This window comes from Chlamydomonas reinhardtii, chromosome 10 (genome assembly GCF_000002595.2).
Source record: "Chlamydomonas reinhardtii strain CC-503 cw92 mt+ chromosome 10, whole genome shotgun sequence".
NCBI classification, from domain to species: Eukaryota; Viridiplantae; Chlorophyta; class Chlorophyceae; order Chlamydomonadales; family Chlamydomonadaceae; genus Chlamydomonas; species Chlamydomonas reinhardtii.
Window position 1 is genome coordinate 1,308,306 of NC_057013.1, and position 18,105 is coordinate 1,326,410.

Below are 18,105 nucleotides of genomic sequence, written 5' to 3' on the forward strand. Positions count from 1 at the left end.
GCCTCCTCTGCAGCGACCCCAGCTGTCGCCCGCGGTTTCGTCAACGGCCAATGGCCACCCCAGCCGAGCCCATCCTCGCCGTCGTCGTCAAAATCCATACTAGGTTAGGTCGGCGCAGGAGGCAGCAGCGCTACTAGCCCTACGCTGTCTGGCCAGCAGCGTGGGCCGCCGCTGATTCCTGTAAGGAGAAACGAAGTCATACATGAAACTTAGTGAGAAAGAGAACAACAGGCACAAGTTCGAGTCTGGTCCGCGGAGTCCGCGGAGTCGATGGCCGCGGCTGCGGAGAGGCTTTGCAGCGTTCCGCATCCTTGAACGATTACCTGTACCATATGGCGTTAAGCTGAGATGATAGCGCTGCGTTCTCCAGCTGTAGCTGCGCGATGTGGGCCGCTGCAGTTGCTGCTGCCGTCTCTGCCGCGACAGCTGCGTCCGCGGCCGTGACAGCTGCTTCTACGCGCCCCTCACGCCTCTCCTGGGCCACCAGATAAGCCCTGGAGTAGGTCCCGGGTTTTGACTTGTTTTACGTGCTGTCGCAGCCGAGCTTTCTGCTTCCTTACACAGTCCATAACTGACCAGGAGGCCCGTAGCCTTTTGTTTTGTGGACTGCGGTGTATTTGGTATTTGCTTATCGAAGAAAAGTTAGATGAAGGCACGGCGAAAACAACTCGGATCCAGTCCCCATTCCCGCCAAAACTGCGATCCAGGGTCCCGTGCCTGCACTGCCCTGCCCTGCCCTAACCTGCCCTGCCCTAACCTGACCTGACCTGACCTGACCCCCCCCTCCCGCGCATCTCGTTGAATTGCGTGAGTTCCAACTGCTTGGCTCACATGCCTTCGCTGCTTACCTCTCCTCACCACCATGCGCCCGCCGCCTCCTCGCGCACCGCCCAGCCCGCCGCCACGCCGCTTCACCGCGGCTCCAGCAGCACCCGGTCCGTGCCGCGCCGCGGGATAACGAAGGGGAACATCTGGCTCGCGCGCGCCAGCATGTCGGGCGTGTGCAGCTGCAGCCGGTACTTGCGGAGCAGCATCGCCAGCAGCAGCTTCACCTCCTTCGGTTTACCAAGGAAGGCCAGGATCAACACGCGTGCAGAATGTGATTAGGTGACGGGTTAAAGCGGTCGGAGTTAGGCCGCAAGCAAGGAACACCGCCAAATGGTGGCGCTCATCTTTTGCACGGCTATTGCGCTTATCCCCTGGCCCCTACTCCCACCCTGTGCCCTTCCCTCACCATGTAAGCAAGGTTCTGTCCCACACAAAGGTGGTTGTCGGATCCGAAGGTGTAGTAGTATTTCGGCTTTGTGTCCTCGCTGAGCCATCGCTCGGGCCGGAACGCGCCCTCGAAGTTGCTGCGCCAGTCCATGTGGGCCGGCACGTCCACGCTCGTGTCGCCGTCCCACAGCACCGGGTCCAGGCAGTGCATCAGCGGCACAAAGCGCCACACCATGGAACCTGCAGGCGCACGTGCACGGCAGTTGAAAGCGCGCCTATTAGTACATAAATTCTGAGGCACACACGCACTCCAAGCCACGCGGGCTTGCCTACCACACACCACCAGCCCCACATACATGAGACCACTGGCTGCTGGTGTCGGCACGACTCACCTTTTGGGATCACCAGCTCCGACGCCGGGCCGCCCCTCCCGGCTCCGACCCGCAGGTCCGCGGTCAGGCGCCGCATGTTGCCGGGCGTGGCGGGCAGCAGCCGCATCGCCTCCCGCACCACCGCATCTAGGTAGGGCGTGATGGCCGCAGAGCCCAGCACGCGCGCGGACAGCTCCGGGCCGTGCTCGGCCACCACCTGCAAGCAGCAGATAGACCCAGGTCAATAATCATGCATGCGCAAGGAGTGGGCGACGGGTCGCGGGATTGCGCGAGGCAGGTGCGCGAGGCTTCCTCGGCTCACGCTCTCAGGAGTCCAGGGTCCCACAGCACATGCAAGAGCACACGACCGTGCCCGCCAAAACCCCAATCGTGGCGGTTAGCTCAACCAACACACTCACGCGCTCCTGCTCGGCGAAGATCTCCTCCTGCACGCGCGCACTCATGGCCACAAGCGCGAGCGTGTTGAACAGCGCAAATCTTGTTGTGTCCGCCCCCGCTACCACCGCGTGTAGCACCGACACCGCAGCCGCTCGCTCGCTTTCAAACCTGCACGCCGGGGCATCGTGTGGTAGGCAGCCGGCACGAGCTCAGGTCACGAGCATGGCGGCTGCTGCAACAGCAACCTGGGCTGTCGTCTCGCGTCTGTATTCCCTGACCATCATCCTGTTCCGACACCACTCGCTCACCCAAGAGCCATGAAGCCAGAGATGACGGCGTCACGGACTGTCACCCGGGCCGCTGCTGCTGCTGACGGCTCCGCAGCCTGCACCCCCGCCGCTGCCTCAGCAGCAGCGCTCCCTCCCACAGCCGCAGATGCGGCTGTCAGAGTGTCCACCAGCGCCGCATAGGATGAGCCCGCCGCCCGCCACTGCCGCCACAACACAATGCATATGTGATCAAGTGCAGCTACGCCCCGCGGTTCACCACACCTTGCCTCGGTCCTCAATCCCAAGCACCAGCCCGTGCATGCCATCGCACCGTATCCCTGCCAACGCGCAACGCGCTTCCGATCCCCGAACCCCGACCCTAAAGGCGATGGCCCCCAGCGTCACGACCCACCCGCTTGGCCATGCGCTGCCGGTCCGCCGCCACCAGCGGCCCCAGCGCCGCCACCAGCTCCTCCTTGGCCGCCAGGGCCCGAGCCACACTGCTGCCCGGCAGCGCCAGCGGCAGGCCAAACAGGCCGTCCAGAAAGCACAGCAGCTGCGCGGGCAAATCAGGCATGGAGGTGTGTGACAGGGAGGAGAGGCATGACGTGGGCATCGAGTGGCAAGACAGGCCCACGCCTGCGCATGCTCCCACCTGTTCCCGGAAGGCGATGCGCTCCACGCCGGGCGGCAGTGGCACCTCCGCAATCACCTCAATTGCCAGATCCACCGACAGCAGCCGCACCTACACATACGGTACATCGAGACCGACGTGGAGTACAACGACGGTGTGTTTTTTCAGGTCCCACTTGACGCCTTTCTTTGGGCCCGCCCAAAGCCCTGGCCGCCCTACAGCACCTGGCGGAAGAGGGACGGGATGCAGCCGCCACCGCTCCGACCTCCGGCCGCCGTCCCTGCGGCCTCCCACTGCGCCAGGTGTGCCTGCATCACCGCCTGCGCCCGCGGCAGCAGCGCCTGCAGCCCCGCCGGCCCAAGAGCCGACAGGAACATACGCCGCTGCGTGGGCAGGCGGTATATAGGCCCTCTGGTCAGTCCTTTGAGCATATGCACGCACCTGCTGCAACTTGACTGGGCACCTGCTTGCGTCGCGTGCACCAGGTATCTCCTCAGCGCTTCCAGAGCCGCGTGCAATCCTAGCTATCCCCCAATTAGTCTTCACGAAACATGGCGAAGCGTACCCAAGGGCCGTGGGCGGCCTTGTCGGCCTGCACGTCGTAGGGCCGGCCCGGCGCCACCTCCATCAGGCGGCGGAAGGAGGAGAAGGGCACGTCCGGCTCCGCGCCCTGGTCGCGGTAGGGGCCGCGCAGGTCGGCGGGCTGAGTCAGCACGTACAGGGGCACGCCCATGAGGTTCAGGATGAAGGTTGGTCCGTAGCGCTGGAACCTGTGTTTGCGCGGTTTGGTGTGGGCATGCGGAGGGGTTCGGCGGCGTGGGTGGGCCGGGACTAGGGCCGGCGGTTGGAAACCAGCACCGACGAGAGTGCCCCACCTGCCGAACACGAAGCGTGTCGGGTCAGCTGCAAGCCATGCAACGTCGCCGAGCAGCGGGATAGTGAGCAGCGGGCCCAAGCGCGGGACCGACGTTGCGCGTGAATGGCGCTGCCAGGCGAGGAACAGCAAAACTCCCGCTAAGCATGTAATTGTTGACAGCACTGGCGAAAGTCCAGGAATGTACATGGAGGCAAAAAGTTCGCGAAAGCCAAAGACCGCCATGTCGAGTCGCATACCGCTACTGCACGAGCGGGTTGTGTTACATCAAGTTTGTGGCCAAACCCGCATTGCCACGTAAACTGTCGTGGTGTCAGGTGCTGTCTTGGACTGCCGATTCTGATGTCAGTTCGGCGATTGAAACGCCCCCCCCCCCCTTTCACGCCCGCCCACGGCACCCTTCGCCTTGTCCACATCTTCATCGCTACGCCCGCCCACGCAGGCGATGGAACATGGCAAGGGGCAGGAAAGCGTAGTCCCGATGTGTGTGGCTCCCACCCGTGCCCACATAAATGCGTAGCAAGAAGGGACAAGGCATTGGTGCGTCGTTCGCGCCCACGCAGGCGAGCCCATATTCCCACGACTGTGACGTCTATAGACGTACAGCATAAAAATTTACAGCACAGCAACGGTAATGTCTTCCTGACATGCAGCGGGCAGATATTGCAGGTCCGCACTCCGCAGTACAAGCGTCCCAGATGTCTCGGCCACAAAACTGCCACCGTGACTGCCACGGGACCACGCCAACCTGCCCCTTACCGTGTCCCATCACAACTTGACTGCCACACCTCCAACGCGCATGGATGAATGCGCACGTACGTTTCTCCCTATTGTGTCGGCCCCATCACTGTCCATCACCAAACATTGTACACATCCCTGACACCGCAATCCCCAACTGGGCTCCGCACGCCCCATTACCCCATACCTCCTTGCGTAGGCCCAAAGGCCGAAGGCAGTTCTCGCGGTCGCGTCACTCCCATTCGCGCTCTCGTCATTTCGTCACAACTCCATGCCACGGGCGCCACCGCAACCTTGGTTCAAGCACAGTTCGCTCCTCCTGCTCGTCACATCTATGACTTCATCCATGCCTTCAATCATACGAACATATAGGGTTGGTCGCCGTCCATCCACGGGCGGGAGCGCTGTGCACGCCTCCCACCGATGGCACTTGGCAGCCATGAGCGCCATCTTGGGTAATCTCCGCATGCGTCGCCGCCCGCGAAGCTTGGACTTTCGAATCTTGTTGATTTCCCCCATTACCCCATGTACACACCGGCAACTCCATCACCATGCCCAATTGCCACGGCTGCGCTTGCAATGTGCCACCGAGTGGGGCACCAACGTCACGGTCAGCCACCAGCATCAGCACCTCCTGCTCACATCCTCCCAGTCCCAGCCTCAGCCTGGGCCCAGGGCCCTCCTTATCGCTTCCTCCGCACCCCTTGCCACTCTCAACTCTTCAGCGGCGGCCCACCGACTTGACCAGCAGGGGCTCGCTGCGCGCGCTCTCGATCTCGTGTCGCAGCTTTTTGAAGGTGTCGCTCAGAGCCTTGAGGCCTCCATCCAGACCGCCCAGCCACCGGGTGGGGAACAGCGGGATGGGGGTGCTGCTGTTGAGGCCGTCGCGCCAGCCACAACTACGGGAGGCAGGGTTCCGGGAATGGATGTTTAGTAGAGGGCGGCGTGAAGCGAGGTGAGGGCGGGGTTGCTGAGGTTGTATTCAGGAGGGAGGGCACGAAGGTTAGCGATGAGACAGTGGCGGGGAGAAAGGTCCGGTCTGAGCAAGCACACGGGCACTGCTTGCAAACACGACCACACCGTCCGCTACCGCCACGCCCCGTGCTAGCCGGCGTACACAGCCTGCACACATCAGCCCGCATCATCACACAGCACGCGAGGGTTGGCCTGGGGCACTGGGCTGCACTCACACGTCCACGACCGTGTTGACGGAGGCAGTGGGCCACGTGTGCCGCCCCATGCACTTGACGTAGGAGGTGTCGTCTGCGTGCTCCTTGCCGATGCCCAGGCACCCCATCTCCAGCAGCGTGAACAGGCGGGCGTGGGAGGACGGCACGGTGACCCACTCGGGCAGCGTCACGTCAATGCCCTCCTCAGCCCCCGGGCCCGAAACTACCTTGGGCCAGAACTTGAGCCTGCGCGGAGTGGTGTGTGCCATTGTCGGTGCAGAGAGGTGTGGAGGGGCTTTGACGTCAGGTCCGATGAGGTGTGACGGGGAGAGGTGTGAAGGTGCTTTGACGTTAGGTCCGATGCTGCCCCGCCCAATCCGTACCAACTCCCGCATTAGCGCGCAACGCGCCTCCTTGCTACGCAGCCCCTGCGTCCAGCACCCCCACCAGCACTTCCCCTGCTCCCAGACCCATCCCTACCCCCCACCCCTCCATCCCCTGCCCCCCGCATCTGCTCACTGGTGCGCGAACAGCGGCTCTCCTGCCCAGCCGTACTGCACCACCACGCTGTGGTGGTAGTCGACGGGCTTGCCATGGAAGTCCGTGCCTCCCTGCGGCGAGGCCTGCGTGACCGCCAGCGAGGGCCAGGTGGGGCTCTGGCTGAACTGCTCCAGGGCGCCCGCCAGCGCGAAGCCCAGCCGGAAGCTGTCCTTGTCGCCGTACATCCAGCTACGTGCGGGGAGGGAGAAATGGGAGGGTGGCGGGTCTGGGTGGGGCTAATAAGGGCATGGCGGTGGCGAGTACGGAGCGAGAAGGAGATGTTCAAGAATGGGTGGAGTGGCGGACCATGGTGGGCCGACAGGACAGGGGCTTGATACGGTGCAGGCACCCGACGGGCACAACACGCACCTGTAGGTGACATCGTGGTGGGCGTTGATAAACCAGATCCATTCCAGTACGGCTGACAGCTTGCGGCGGTTGAAGACAAGCTGCAGAGGAGAGGCGCACGGTCAGAGCAAGGGATGGTGGGCTGTGGCGGTGCCCGAAGCCCTCCGCGGTTGAGGAACATGCAATCGGTGCACGTCAACGCGTGCCGAGGCTTCCGTACACCGAGGACCCAGATTCGCATTCGAGTTTATGCGACCGTGCGTTTCATACACTATGGGGCGAAGCGTTCTTTCTGGGCTGAGCCCCCCCCAGCGAAGCGTCCCAGGGGGGGGGGCGAAGCTCCCCAGGATTGCCCCTGTCCGTGGCTGCGTGCCTGCCTCCGCCAAAAAGTACGAACCAAGCCCGGCTATGTCCAGGAGATACCGTAAGGTAGTTTCGAAACCTTCGGCCATCGGTCTCAGACATGCAGCAACGTAGCGTGGGCAGCCCATGTTTTCCGTGAGAGGAAGAGCTACATTTTGTACTCAAATAGCAGCCAGGCTCTGGCCTATGCAGATTTGCCATGTTCTATGTAGGGCACATGGGTCAGCAACAGCTGCACAGCTGGCAACCCCTTCACTTCTGCCCACCGCCCTCGAGCCTCACACGAACCCCACACGCCCCACCTGGCCGCTCTCCATGCTCTTGAAGTTGGGGTTGCCCTCGTAAGGCGGCTGTATGCGCACAAACAAGAAGAATGGGCGGGCATGAGCAGTGCTTGTCTAAGCACCAGAACGGGTTTCAATAAAAGGCGCAGGATTGCCACCGTACAGCCCGCCCCAACCTGAACGTGCACGTTGGGCCCCTAGCCTGTTTCTTACTGGGACGGAGAGCAAAGCCCCTAATGCGAACTCAGCCGCTGCTGGCCGCACCTCAAAGAGCCGGCCCACAATGCTCTCACCTGGAGCCCAAAAGTTGTGTACAGCTCGTCCTTCATCTCCCAGTTGGTCCTGCGATACGTAGGCAGGCACAGGCAGGCGCACACTGGCCTCACGCCAAAGCCATTCGACATCCACACCCCAAGCCCTGGCCCCAAGCCTGCAGCATAGGGGCCACGCGCGCTGCCAGCCATTACTCCTATCAGCCATGGCGCCAGCTCCACATCATCGAGCCCTGGGCCCACAATACCAACAGCCGCTGCCAGCCCTTCTGTGAGGAACAGATAGCGCGAAGCCAAAACCCGCCGGAGGCGATGGTGTGCAAACCCAACACGTGTGCGCACGAGCAGAACCGACCCACCAGTAGTCGGGTGTGAAGAGGCTGCCGGTGGCGACGTAGGCGGGGGTTTCGAACAGCTCTTCGGGTTGCACCAGCGGCACGCTGTCCGCGTCCAGCAGCAGCACCTCGTCAAAGGAGGTGCCGCGGTACAGCGCCCAGATCCTGAGGGTACGGCATGCGCGCATGCGGCGTGGCGTAGTGGAGTGGTGAAGATGCAAGGCACTGACATAGCATGTTTGGCCTCGTTTGGCGGGGGCTACGGGGGCTGCGCCCACTAGTGGGTGGACTCGGCAGCGAGTGTGGGGGTGCTGCCATGTTTCCGCATGCGCCTCTGTCCGGTCGAGCGCCCCATCCCGCGCCTACTGGCGCAGTGTTCCGGCCCCAGTCCTGGCTGCTGCCGCACCCACTTCGGCATCCATCTGAACATGCGTGTGGGTCGCTGCCAGGTGGGGTAGTCCTTGTAGGAGGTGTCGGCCAGACGCAGCGGCTGCAGCGAGGCGTCCATGAGCATGCTGGCATGTGGGGGAGGGAAGGGGAGAGAAGAGGGGGTGCGGGGTTTTGAGGGGGGGCATGGGGGTCGAGAAGAACGGCCCAACAACACGTTGGGTGCCGAGGGGAGAGAGGAAGGAGGGAGGCCGGGGGTAAGGGCGTTGGCACATGCATGGATCCGACATGCACAAGACAGCGCCACAACTGCATGGAACCAAGAATGGCGGTGGCTACGGAAGCTCTCTGGGGGCTAGGTCTGGGGGGGGGGGCCGACGATGCAACGGTCTGCCCGCACGCACCTGGCCAGGGCGTGCGGCATCTCCTGATCACCGTAGTAGAACACCTCGATGGGCATCTGGCTACGCAGCGTGTGGCGGATGTAGTGCGCATTCACGATGATGTTGGACATTTGGTCGCGACCTAGCGTGGGCGAAACAGGGAAGAGGGACTGTCAGTGAGACCGCAGCTAGGCCACCCACACACGCCACGCCCTTGCACGCTGCGGCACGCACGCGCCCAGCTTACCCCCGCCACTGTACACGATTCCGCGAGTGGGTTTGCCCTTCCCCAGATCCGGGGCTCCATGGGCTTTCAGGTGCGCTTGAAGGCAGGCGCGGTCATGGTGGAGCAGGTCAACTTGGTTGGCCCATGGCAGAACCAAGCTCCACCCTTTGTAACTCCGTAAGCATGCGTCCTTCAGCGTCGATTTGGACTCAAACTGTTTGCGAAGCAATTGGATTCCAAGAAACGTAAGGACGATAGCGAAAATCACAGCGAGCAAACAAAGTCCGCATCTCCGAAGTGTGCCTAGCCGAAGCGAGCTATTGCTTGACTGTCTCCGTCTCATGATAATAGACTACATGTATTACTGCTTACAGCCACCGAAATCAAAAGAGTGTCAGCATTTTGACCGATGCGTCGAGATCATGGCGCACAACAGGGGACCCCGGCCTGGACCATTTATACCCTCGCCCTCAAGCTTTCTCCACGAGCCCGACTGCTCCCTCACTCGATTTGCTTCAGGCAGAATTGTTAGACTGGTATCCCGTCCGGCTCTCCATTCCCTGTGCCTAGTGCACCATAGTACGGTAGAGCCAGGTAGAGCCCATCGCTGCCGTCGGAAGGGTGCCCCGCCCCCAAGGCGTCCCGCTGCTCTGTGTAGGCGTCCACCCCCCCTCCCGACGTCCTCCCTTGACAACCTTCGCGAGATTTCGGACGCCCAAGCTTCAAATCCACGCACGATGCAGCATCCACCCGGCACGACTACCGTAGCAGACTCAACATTCGTTCTGAACCCACACCGCACACACCGCTCACGCAAGTGCAGCGCGCACATGCCCTATGCACCAGCCTGCCGTCATTCAGTCGCCACCTGCTGTTGTGTCACGCCAAGTGTGCCCAGCCCTTACTGGCATGACACCGTTACCTGCGAGCCTGGTGCCACACCACACAGGCATACGCCGGACGGGCCATGAACTCCACCCCGCCACGCCCTGCCACGCCACCCATGCACACCCATGCTTTTAAACTGGCAGGACACACACAAGCACGAAGCGGCGCAAAGGCGCCAGGCTAGGTGCTGCCGAACACGCTGAGCCACTCCTCGTGCCGCTTGATGTCCTCCTTGGACACGGACGGGTTGATCTTGCGCAGTGCCTCGCGGAAGTCGTCGGACGTGATGGGCTCCTGTTCATGGGAGTTCGTAAAGGCATCCGGAGCTCAGCGAACTTGCAGCACCTATTGTACGTTTTGCAGCAGGTGCACACACACTCGACATACTGTACGTACGGCATTCGGATAGCGCCCCTGGCCCAACCGCCTACCCACCCAGCCCAGCTCGGCAGGCTGGCACCTCGCACCTGGCCGCCCGTCATGCCCGCCTCGCGCAGCGCCTTAATCTCCGCCGGCGTCTTGCCCGCCACCAGTCGCCGCATGCCGTTCATGGCGGCGTCGCGGCACACGTTGGTGATGTCGTCGCCGCTGTAGCCGTCCATCTGGCCCGCCACCGCCTCCAGGTTCACGTCCGGTGCCACTGCCACGTCCTGTGGGTGTGGGTATGTTATTTTGGTGGGTATGTTGCGTGGTGTGCGATTTGCGATTGCGGAGTGCACAAGGGCACGTATGACAGGTGGGGGCTCGCACTGGCGTAGGGCCGTGCGCAAAAGCCACACGACCAGCCCAGGCACAATCAAACCAACCCAGCCCATTCTACAATGCCCGCCACCCACCCGCAGGTTGATCTTGAGTAGCTGCAGCCGCTGCGCCTGCCCCGGCAGCGGGATGTACACGCGCTTCTCCAGGCGGCGCCGCAGCGCCTCATCGATGTCCCAGGGGAAGTTGGTGGCTGCCAGCACGAACACGTGCTTGGGAGCCGGCGGCTCGCCGTCGGGACCCGGCTCCTTGTCCTTTTCGCTGCCGTGCACGCCGTCCACCTGAGGAGACATTGAGGTTGGTGAGCGCAGCAGTAAGAGGCGAGGTTGTCGCCCACCCGTTGCCTGTCTACCACTTGTCATACCCGATACTGACGACCATGAACCTGCCGCCTGTCCTCTACCTTATGCCCATGCCATCGAGGCACATGCCCGGATGCCGCATCGCAGCAGCCAGCCGCCGCTGGCCACGGCCCCTAAACACCAGACACTCTCTTGTGCCAGCACATGCCCACCACCAACAACCCCGCCACCCCTAACCCCCCCCACCACCGCCATCCCCCAGCAGGCGCCCACCTGCGTGAGCAGCTCCGTCTTGACGCGGCGGCTGGCCTCGTGCTCATTGGCGGTGCCGCGCTGGGAGCAGAGCGAGTCGACCTCGTCGATGAAGATCATGGAGGGGGCCAGGTCGCGGGCCATCTCAAACAAGATGCGCACCTGGGCTCGCGAGGGAAGACATGGAGGGGCAGATGGGTGCATGGGCTCATGGGCAGAGGTGTCGAGCCGCAAAGCGCCGGTCCCCAGCACCAAGCCCATCTGTCGCCCCAGACACAACACCAACCCTATAGCCACCCGCCAGCCCCACCATGCGCTCGCTCTCGCCACGGTACTTGGACGCCAGCGTGGCGGAGGAGACGTTGAAGAAGGTGCACGACGTCTCCGTCGCGGCGGCCTTGGCGAGCATGGTCTGTCGCGGGGATACAAATGTCGCGGGGATACAAAGTGGTTGGCCGGGATGGGACATGATGGATGATGGGTCACCGGGTGCGCACGTGAGCGAGGTTGAGAACGACTGTGGTCCTTGAATGCACGAGTACATGACATTGTGGGGCGCCCGCGCTCACCTTGCCGGTCCCGGGCGGGCCGAACAGCAGCACACCCTGCAAGCCGCACCAAGGCGCAGGAGCGACGTCTCAACTCAGCACCTCAAACGCCCCATAAGTGCCTCCAGTGCCATGCGACCCAACCCACACATCGGCACATGTGACATGTAAAGCCCAACGACTGCCCACCCTAGCTGCCCATCCCATTTAAGCCTCAAGCGCCAGCCCTACCTTGACGGGCCTCCTGATGCCAGTGAAGAAGTCGGGCATGATCATGGGCAGCACCAGCGCCTCGTTCAACACGCGCTTGGCCTCCTCCAGACCCGCAATGTCGTCCCACCTGTATGCGCACGCGCACGTGTTAGAAAGCGCCCGGGAAGGAAACACGCAGGACAGAACACGCGCATGTGTGCACGTGCGCGACGTGGGGCCACAGCAGCGCCGGGGCGGCAGCGAGTGGACCGTGGGGAGGTTTGCGAGCGAGGCGGCACCACATCCCATCGAGCACCCAAACACAACGGCCCTGGGCACGGCTGAATACCGCGCACAGCAAGCAACACGCAAGCCGTATAAACTTATCGACGCCCGACCAGCGCCCCATGACACATCTGCTACATCCCCATCACATGAATGCGCACTAAGAGCCCACAAACAAATGCTTGAACCCACTTGACGCTGGTTCCCTGGTCCACGATGTCTCGCTCCAGCATGGCTGCCAGCTCCTGGTCCGGACCCGAGTACTGCTTCTTGGCCTTCTCGCCCGCGCTGCCCTTGTCGCCAGGCTTGCCGCCTGGCCCCGCCGCGCCCTGCTTCCCCTGCATGTTCTGGCGCCAGGGCCTGTCATAACTGCCGCCTGCGGCAGCGTTCCCTGCCGGCGCGTTGCCTGCACGGCAGGTAGCGGGGAGGTGCGGGGCGACCAACAGTTTCGACCAGCAATGTTGAGGATGGGGCTTTGGTCCGACAGTCCTCATGTGCGCCCCGACCTGCGCTCCACCACAGCCGGATTCATCCCGTTGCATATCCAGGTACACTTGGCCTGCCACCCTGCATGCCTTCTTCAAGGCCCACACAGGCATCATGCATGGCCCACTCCCGCAACCCCGCGCCGACCTGTCGGTCGCCGTGGCGCCGAGCCGGCGCGCCCCGACGGCCCCGCCGCGTTGCCTCTGGCGGGCGGACCGCCGCCGCCGCCGTTGTTGTTGTTAGCCCAGGAGGGCAGCTTGTTGTCATCCTGGCTGGAGCGTGCGCGGGGAGGCGGCGCGCCGCGGGCGGGCGCGCCGCTGCGGCCCTCGCCGCGTGTGGGCGGCCGCCACACCATGGGGTCCTCCTGGCCCGAGTTGTGGCACTGCAGCGCGATGACAGGGCGCAAGCGAATCGTTCGGTTATACCCGAACAACTTAGTTCGTGGGGCAGCTAAACTTGGCGGTGTAAGAAACGTTGGGAATTTGGGTGATAAGAGAGTCTTCGGCGCCGGACAGATCAGGTCGGCACTCGGCACAGCAACCAACCACAGCAGGTTAGCAGCCCAAAAAGTATTCAACGCGTACGCCACCATACGCGCTCCGGCACCCACCACAACAATGGGTTGCCGGTAGCCGTCATCGTAGGCCGCCGAGCCACGAGGGTCGTTCATCTGCGATTCCAGGGCACAGTATTTGCCGTACACTGGTAGTCAAGTGCTGGCACACATTCAAATGCTTACACATGAGCTGACATCCATGACGTCCAGCCCCGATCAGGACCCGAGCGTGCCAGAGCCTGCCATGTGCCACAGCCCGCCCACACCACACACTCTCCCACAGCCCACCCACCTCGGGGTAGCTGTTGGACCGCGCGACGCTGTCGTACACGCGCATGCCCCGTGCCTCCTTGTCGCACTGCCGTACGCTGCTGTGCTCATCTTGCACCTCCTTGAGCAGCGCGCTCCATTGCCGGATAGCGTGTGGGTCACCCAGCGTGCGGACGTACCTGTGTGTTATTTGCATGTGTATGCGCGTATATGTTGCTGTAGTTACGCACGTGCATGTGTATGTGTGCGTGTGCGTGTGCGAGGGTTGGGGGCACTCGCGTGTGCCGTGAGTCGCGTGGAGCCGCGGCTGGCAGCTGGCTGTCATCAGGTGCGCCCACCGCCGCCCCCTGTCCAACTGCGTGCAGTCTGCCCCGGCGCCCATGACAGACACACCACCGGTATAGAGCTGCTTACCGAGTGATGAGCTCCACGGCGTTCTCATAGTACGTGCACCCCGCGGAGTAATCCCCGCTCATGGCGCAGTCTCTCCCCGTCGTCACGGCGATGGTGATCGCCTGCACGTCCGCGCCCCCCATCTCCACGCACGCGCCTCAAGTTGCCCGCTCAAGGCAAGAAGCAGGTGCCTTGCAAGCACTGGCGCAGCTCGGCAATTGCCAGACCCCACAAAGCAGGCACGCTAGTCGCAGTATGTCAGATTGTCAAGGTCGCGTTGTGTGTCAATTATACAATTCGCACATGTCAACGGCGCTTGGAGGGCTCACAGGCTGCTTTGCTTCGCCCCTGTGCTCTAAAGCAAGCAAGTTTAAGTGCCAGAAGGTAGCTTTTGTCGTCTTTTATATCTGGAGCAACTCTAGCGCGTGAAAGGGCTGGTTTGGGGCGAGCTGAGGCTAGGGAACTGGTTCCAATTTGGGATGCCCCATCGCAAATTCGGCAGACAGCAGAACTAGGCAAATAGCAAACGTAAATCTCGTATAATCATGGATAATGATGCAATAAAGTTTCCACGCATCCACACTGCTGCTTGTTGCAACTCGCAAGCTTTTGTAGTCTGGAATAGGACCGTGCCCTCCAAACGAGCCGGTTGAGCTTGCACATATCATATCGATTCCAATGAAGATGCTATCAAACCCGTGGGGCGTTGTGGGCTCACGTTAGGGACTGGAAGGAGAGTGCGCTAGCTCGGGGGGAGCGACGTCAACTTGGTTTACGCGCTCTCGCCAGCTCTCAGATGGAGCATTTTATGGATGTTGCGAGCTCGGGGCCGTCAGAGGAGTCTATCCTTGAGCAGACGTATCGCCTCGAGGCGTACTTGAAAGGTGCGGGCCACATGGTTGACACCTGGGCCCGACAGCAACTCGACCGCGCTGGCGATGCAACCGGGAACATAAGAGAAACAGGCGCCCTGCGCGCTTCTCAGGGACTTTGACCAACCACGCCAGTCCTGCCTCCCCCCAACCACTGCGTGTCGCAGGCCAAGGCTATGTGGGCAGCGAGGTTCTTAATGTGCTCAGCCCCTCCACCAGCCAGGCACAGTTTGTCATCGACCTGCTGTTCCAGATGGTGAGTGGCCGGAGGAAGGGCGGATACGAGGAGCAGGGGCTTGCACAGCGCTACATAAATGCGCTAAACGGCCGGTGGCAGGTTGCGCTGTGGTGGACCGTGCTGGACCGCAGGGGAAAGCGCAAGCCGGCGCTAGCTGACTCCCCTGCCGCATTTTTCGCACGCACAGGCACAGCAGCAATCCAATGACCGCGGCGCCCGGGAGGAGCTGCGCGACCAGGCAAACAAGGAGCGCGTGGCGGCCAACGTGGCGCAGAAGAAGCTGGAGAGCCAGGAGGAGGCCATTCGGAAGCTGCAGGCTAAGAACCAGGAATACGAGGGCAAGGTGCGAGCGTGGCCAGCGTGTATATCGCTGGGTGTTACAGGGTCTGGGCTGGCGAAGCCAACCTCTACGAGTCCATGGCCCTAGTACCTTCGTCGCGGCGAACTGCTTGATATATGTGTTTGCACGTGGCTAATCTTGTGCCCTTTGCTGCGCCCACAACTTTGCATTGCCGCACGCAGCTGCTGGCCCAGAAGCACAGCTACGAGGAGAAGCTATCCACCTTAAAGCGCGACCTCAAATCCACGCAGCTGCGCCTGAACGCGCTGTTACCCGGTGGCAGCAAGGAGGTGACGGTGCGGCGGGGAGGCTCTACCAGTGGCAACAGCGGCGGCGGCGCGGCGGCCGGCGCCGTGGGCCCCGGCGGCGCGCGCCGCGTGGTGGCGCCCACCTACGACCGCTTTCATGATGACCCTTCTGACATGATGCAGGTGTGCAAGGATGGCCGGTAGTAGAGCCCACAGGCCTTATGTCTGGTCAACTGAATGCACAGTTGCTGCTACCGGGTTATGTTGGTTGCTGTTTGCTGATCCACATTGGCGCGTGTACCGCAGCGACTGGAGGCTGATATGTCACGGCTGCGGCTAGCCAACGACAAGCTGAAGCGGGAGCTGGCAGCGGCGCGTGAGCAGGCGGCGGCCGCGGCACGGCGGGAGGATCAGGCGGCCGTGTCGCCGCGGGAGGGCACCTCGTTTCAGTCGCAATCCCAATCACAGTCAGCGGGCGCCGGGAGCCGCAGCCCGACCTCGCCGGACCCAGAGGTGGCTCGCCTGCAGCGCCGGGACAGGGAGATGGAGCTGGTGAGTCATTGCGGCAGCCGGCGAGAGTGCTTCAAGATGTATGTTGAGGTTTGTGGCATGATAAGAACTGTCCGTGTGCTAGTGTTCCGACACACTGTTCACACTCTTTCAACCCTGGCCCTCCAGACGCTGGACCACCTGCGGCGGCAGCTGGACAAGGCTGTGGAGGAGCGGTCAGAGCTGCACAAGACGCTGCATTCCCTGAGGCAGAAGAACGTAAGAGTCATAGCCAAAGCAGCCATGATGCAGCGGTCTTGCAAAGGGCCACATGCGCGTGACTTTACGGGGCCTCTTTGAGTTGCCTTGATATTAGTTGCGCTGAGTACATTCACACACCCAACCACAGATAAGCCTGGACCAGGAGCGTCGGAACTTCGAGGACCGCTTCCTGCGGGCGCAGCGGGCGCACGCGGCGCTGCAGCCCGGCCCCAGCAGCACAGAGTTGCAGCAGCAGTTGGAAGGGCTGCGGGCGCAGGTTGCGGGCGCGCAGCGGGAGGCGCAGGAGGCCAACGCTAGGTGAGCGCTCGCGTGATGAGATGGTGTGCCGCCAGTGGGCACCCATGCGCTCTAGTGCCTCCTTCTCGCTGTGTCGAGTCGGCCGGGGCTGCTACGCTGCCTCCCAGCTGTCATCTGACCCAAGGCCTGCGCGCCTTCAATGTACCGTATATGCAGGGCTGTCAGCCTGGAGGGGCGCCTGGTGGAGGCGGAGGCGGCGCAGCAGAGCAACAAGCGCTACGTGGAGGTGCTCAAGCGCTCCATACAGCTGTCCAAGGGCCCCGACACGCTGGAGGCGGTGCAGCGCGTGGTTGAGGAGGTCATGGCGCCCGCGCACGAGCAGCTGCAGCAGCGTACAGCCGAGCTCGCGACGGCGCGGGCGGAGCTGGCGGAGGCGCGGCGCCAGGCGGAGGCGGCTGCAGCCGGCGCGGCCTCCACGCTGCGCAGCGTCGACTCTGCCGCGTCGGCGTCGGCCTCATGTGCCGGATGCGGTGGTGCTGGCGGCGGACTGGCGGCAGCTACGGCGGCGGGTGCTGTGGCGCCCGACAGCGCACTGCCGCTGTCGCCCGCAGGACTACAGCCTATCTCGCCTGCCGCGCGCTTCGACGGCTTCGCGCCAGGGCCGCTGCCCAACTCGGGCAGCCCGCCGCTGCTGCAGCCTCCGCCGGCGCACGCGTTCTACAACCGGGCCTTCGCTGCCACCATGCCGTCGCCGCACTCGGAACGCATGCTGCCGTCATGCCCGGAGCAGGGCCCTGCCTGCCTGGATGCGGAGTGCAGCACCGAGGACTTGGCGGCGCCGGGCGCTGGCGGCGCCAGCCCCTCAACCTCGCAGCCGGCGTTCGGCGGCGGCCGCATGCGCTCCTCGCCGCACCTGCAGTACGGGGGCATGGCCGCCTCGCACGGCGGCGCGTTCGGCGGTGGGTTCGGGGCAGCGGCCGGCGGGTTCGGACAGCAACACAGCGCGACGCCAAACACCGGCGAGCTTGCCCCGTTCACGAGCGAGGCGGGCGGCTTCGCCGCGGGTCCCAGCCCGGCACACTGGCGCCGCAGCTTGTCGGCCGGGCCGGTCCGTAACTTGTCCACGGAGCGCCAGCGCCGCACCTGGCAGGTGGAGCACACGGCACAGGTGCGTGGCTGCATAGTGGTTACGGAGCAACCTCACAGAGCAACCTGCTGCGCGTCTGGACCATTGCAGTGTGCTAGACCGGGCTTGTTTGCTTTCGCCGCAACTGACAACTGCTTTTGTGCATGCGCACGCGTGCAGGCTAAGCGTTGGCCTAGCCCAGCCGATATCCTGCTGCATCAGGCACGAAGCGGGGACGGCACTATCAGTATCAACGACGGGGCAAGTACGCCGCTCCAGCCACGGAACGGCAGCCACGGCGCATAAGAGACTCATAAGTAGGATCAGGCCAGGTCTGCTGTTGGGCCCCGCTGTAACGCTGATGTAGTGGTCTTCTGCAACCGGCATTGAACGAGGAGTAGTGCGTAGGAGTGCTGGCAGCAGCAGCGGGTGGACGGGTGATGAGGCGCGCGGTCATGGGGAAGTTTTGTACCCCAGAATGCGGGCTTAGGTGCCGTCCGGAAAGCTGCTGTAACACAGTTTCGGCTTCACCCCT

The 18,105-nt window shown here is 63.1% G+C and overlaps 4 protein-coding genes across 4 annotated transcripts; 1 reads left to right on the top strand and 3 right to left on the bottom strand.

Annotated features, from left to right (window-relative positions):
• Positions 1-36: 36 nt before the first annotated feature.
• On the bottom strand, positions 37-4,072 carry CHLRE_10g427500v5 (uncharacterized protein). The gene is made up of 11 exons (XM_001702498.2): positions 3,764-4,072; positions 3,454-3,658; positions 3,113-3,271; positions 2,910-2,999; positions 2,667-2,810; positions 2,294-2,475; positions 2,006-2,153; positions 1,608-1,803; positions 1,235-1,455; positions 849-1,055; positions 37-178 (listed from the first exon to the last, which is right to left on the bottom strand). The coding sequence occupies exons 2-10, from the start codon at positions 3,619-3,621 to the stop codon at positions 912-914; spliced, it is 1,452 nt and encodes a 483-aa protein (XP_001702550.2). The 5' UTR covers positions 3,622-3,658; positions 3,764-4,072; the 3' UTR covers positions 37-178; positions 849-911.
• Positions 4,073-4,365: 293 nt separating this feature from the next.
• On the bottom strand, positions 4,366-9,172 carry CHLRE_10g427550v5 (uncharacterized protein). The gene is made up of 10 exons (XM_001702497.3): positions 8,829-9,172; positions 8,603-8,723; positions 8,222-8,326; positions 7,836-7,976; positions 7,498-7,546; positions 7,223-7,270; positions 6,579-6,658; positions 6,189-6,398; positions 5,691-5,915; positions 4,366-5,399 (listed from the first exon to the last, which is right to left on the bottom strand). Exons 2-10 carry the CDS (start codon positions 8,710-8,712, stop codon positions 5,222-5,224), a joined length of 1,146 nt encoding a protein of 381 aa, XP_001702549.1. The 5' UTR covers positions 8,713-8,723; positions 8,829-9,172; the 3' UTR covers positions 4,366-5,221.
• An 84-nt stretch (positions 9,173-9,256) lies between these two features.
• On the bottom strand, positions 9,257-14,152 carry CHLRE_10g427600v5 (uncharacterized protein). The gene is made up of 12 exons (XM_001702496.2): positions 13,760-14,152; positions 13,368-13,524; positions 13,130-13,189; positions 12,667-12,901; positions 12,226-12,439; positions 11,788-11,896; positions 11,578-11,613; positions 11,319-11,420; positions 11,030-11,170; positions 10,532-10,735; positions 10,163-10,345; positions 9,257-9,989 (listed from the first exon to the last, which is right to left on the bottom strand). Exons 1-12 carry the CDS (start codon positions 13,879-13,881, stop codon positions 9,876-9,878), a joined length of 1,677 nt encoding a protein of 558 aa, XP_001702548.1. The 5' UTR covers positions 13,882-14,152; the 3' UTR covers positions 9,257-9,875.
• Positions 14,153-14,272: 120 nt separating this feature from the next.
• Positions 14,273-18,096, top strand: CHLRE_10g427650v5 (uncharacterized protein). The gene is made up of 9 exons (XM_043066579.1): positions 14,273-14,622; positions 14,778-14,866; positions 15,036-15,191; positions 15,371-15,619; positions 15,743-15,988; positions 16,115-16,204; positions 16,335-16,504; positions 16,661-17,612; positions 17,751-18,096. The coding sequence occupies exons 1-9, from the start codon at positions 14,535-14,537 to the stop codon at positions 17,874-17,876; spliced, it is 2,166 nt and encodes a 721-aa protein (XP_042919976.1). The 5' UTR covers positions 14,273-14,534; the 3' UTR covers positions 17,877-18,096.
• The last annotated feature ends 9 nt before the right edge of the window (positions 18,097-18,105 follow it).

Excerpts from the sequence above, each read along its gene's own strand:
- CHLRE_10g427500v5 (XM_001702498.2), bottom strand. The coding sequence starts at position 3,621 with ATGGGCGTGCCCCTGTACGTGCTGACTCAGCCCGCCGACCTGCGCGGC. Across the intron at positions 2,811-2,909 it reads GCATCGCCTTCCGGGAACAG|CTGCTGTGCTTTCTGGACGG; the intron begins GTGGGAGCATGC and ends TTGCCCGCGCAG. Across the intron at positions 2,154-2,293 it reads TCTGGCTTCATGGCTCTTGG|GTTTGAAAGCGAGCGAGCGG; the intron begins GTGAGCGAGTGG and ends CCCGGCGTGCAG.
- CHLRE_10g427550v5 (XM_001702497.3), bottom strand. The coding sequence starts at position 8,712 with ATGTCCAACATCATCGTGAATGCGCACTACATCCGCCACACGCTGCGT. Across the intron at positions 7,271-7,497 it reads ACACAACTTTTGGGCTCCAG|CCGCCTTACGAGGGCAACCC; the intron begins GTGAGAGCATTG and ends GTGCGCATACAG. Across the intron at positions 6,659-7,222 it reads AGAGCATGGAGAGCGGCCAG|CTTGTCTTCAACCGCCGCAA; the intron begins GTGGGGCGTGTG and ends TCTCCTCTGCAG.
- CHLRE_10g427600v5 (XM_001702496.2), bottom strand. The coding sequence starts at position 13,881 with ATGGGGGGCGCGGACGTGCAGGCGATCACCATCGCCGTGACGACGGGG. Across the intron at positions 11,614-11,787 it reads GCATCAGGAGGCCCGTCAAG|GGTGTGCTGCTGTTCGGCCC; the intron begins GTAGGGCTGGCG and ends TGCGGCTTGCAG. Across the intron at positions 11,421-11,577 it reads GCCCGCCCGGGACCGGCAAG|ACCATGCTCGCCAAGGCCGC; the intron begins GTGAGCGCGGGC and ends TCCCCGCGACAG.
- CHLRE_10g427650v5 (XM_043066579.1), top strand. The coding sequence starts at position 14,535 with ATGGAGCATTTTATGGATGTTGCGAGCTCGGGGCCGTCAGAGGAGTCT. Across the intron at positions 14,867-15,035 it reads TCGACCTGCTGTTCCAGATG|GCACAGCAGCAATCCAATGA; the intron begins GTGAGTGGCCGG and ends TCGCACGCACAG. Across the intron at positions 16,205-16,334 it reads ATTCCCTGAGGCAGAAGAAC|ATAAGCCTGGACCAGGAGCG; the intron begins GTAAGAGTCATA and ends ACCCAACCACAG.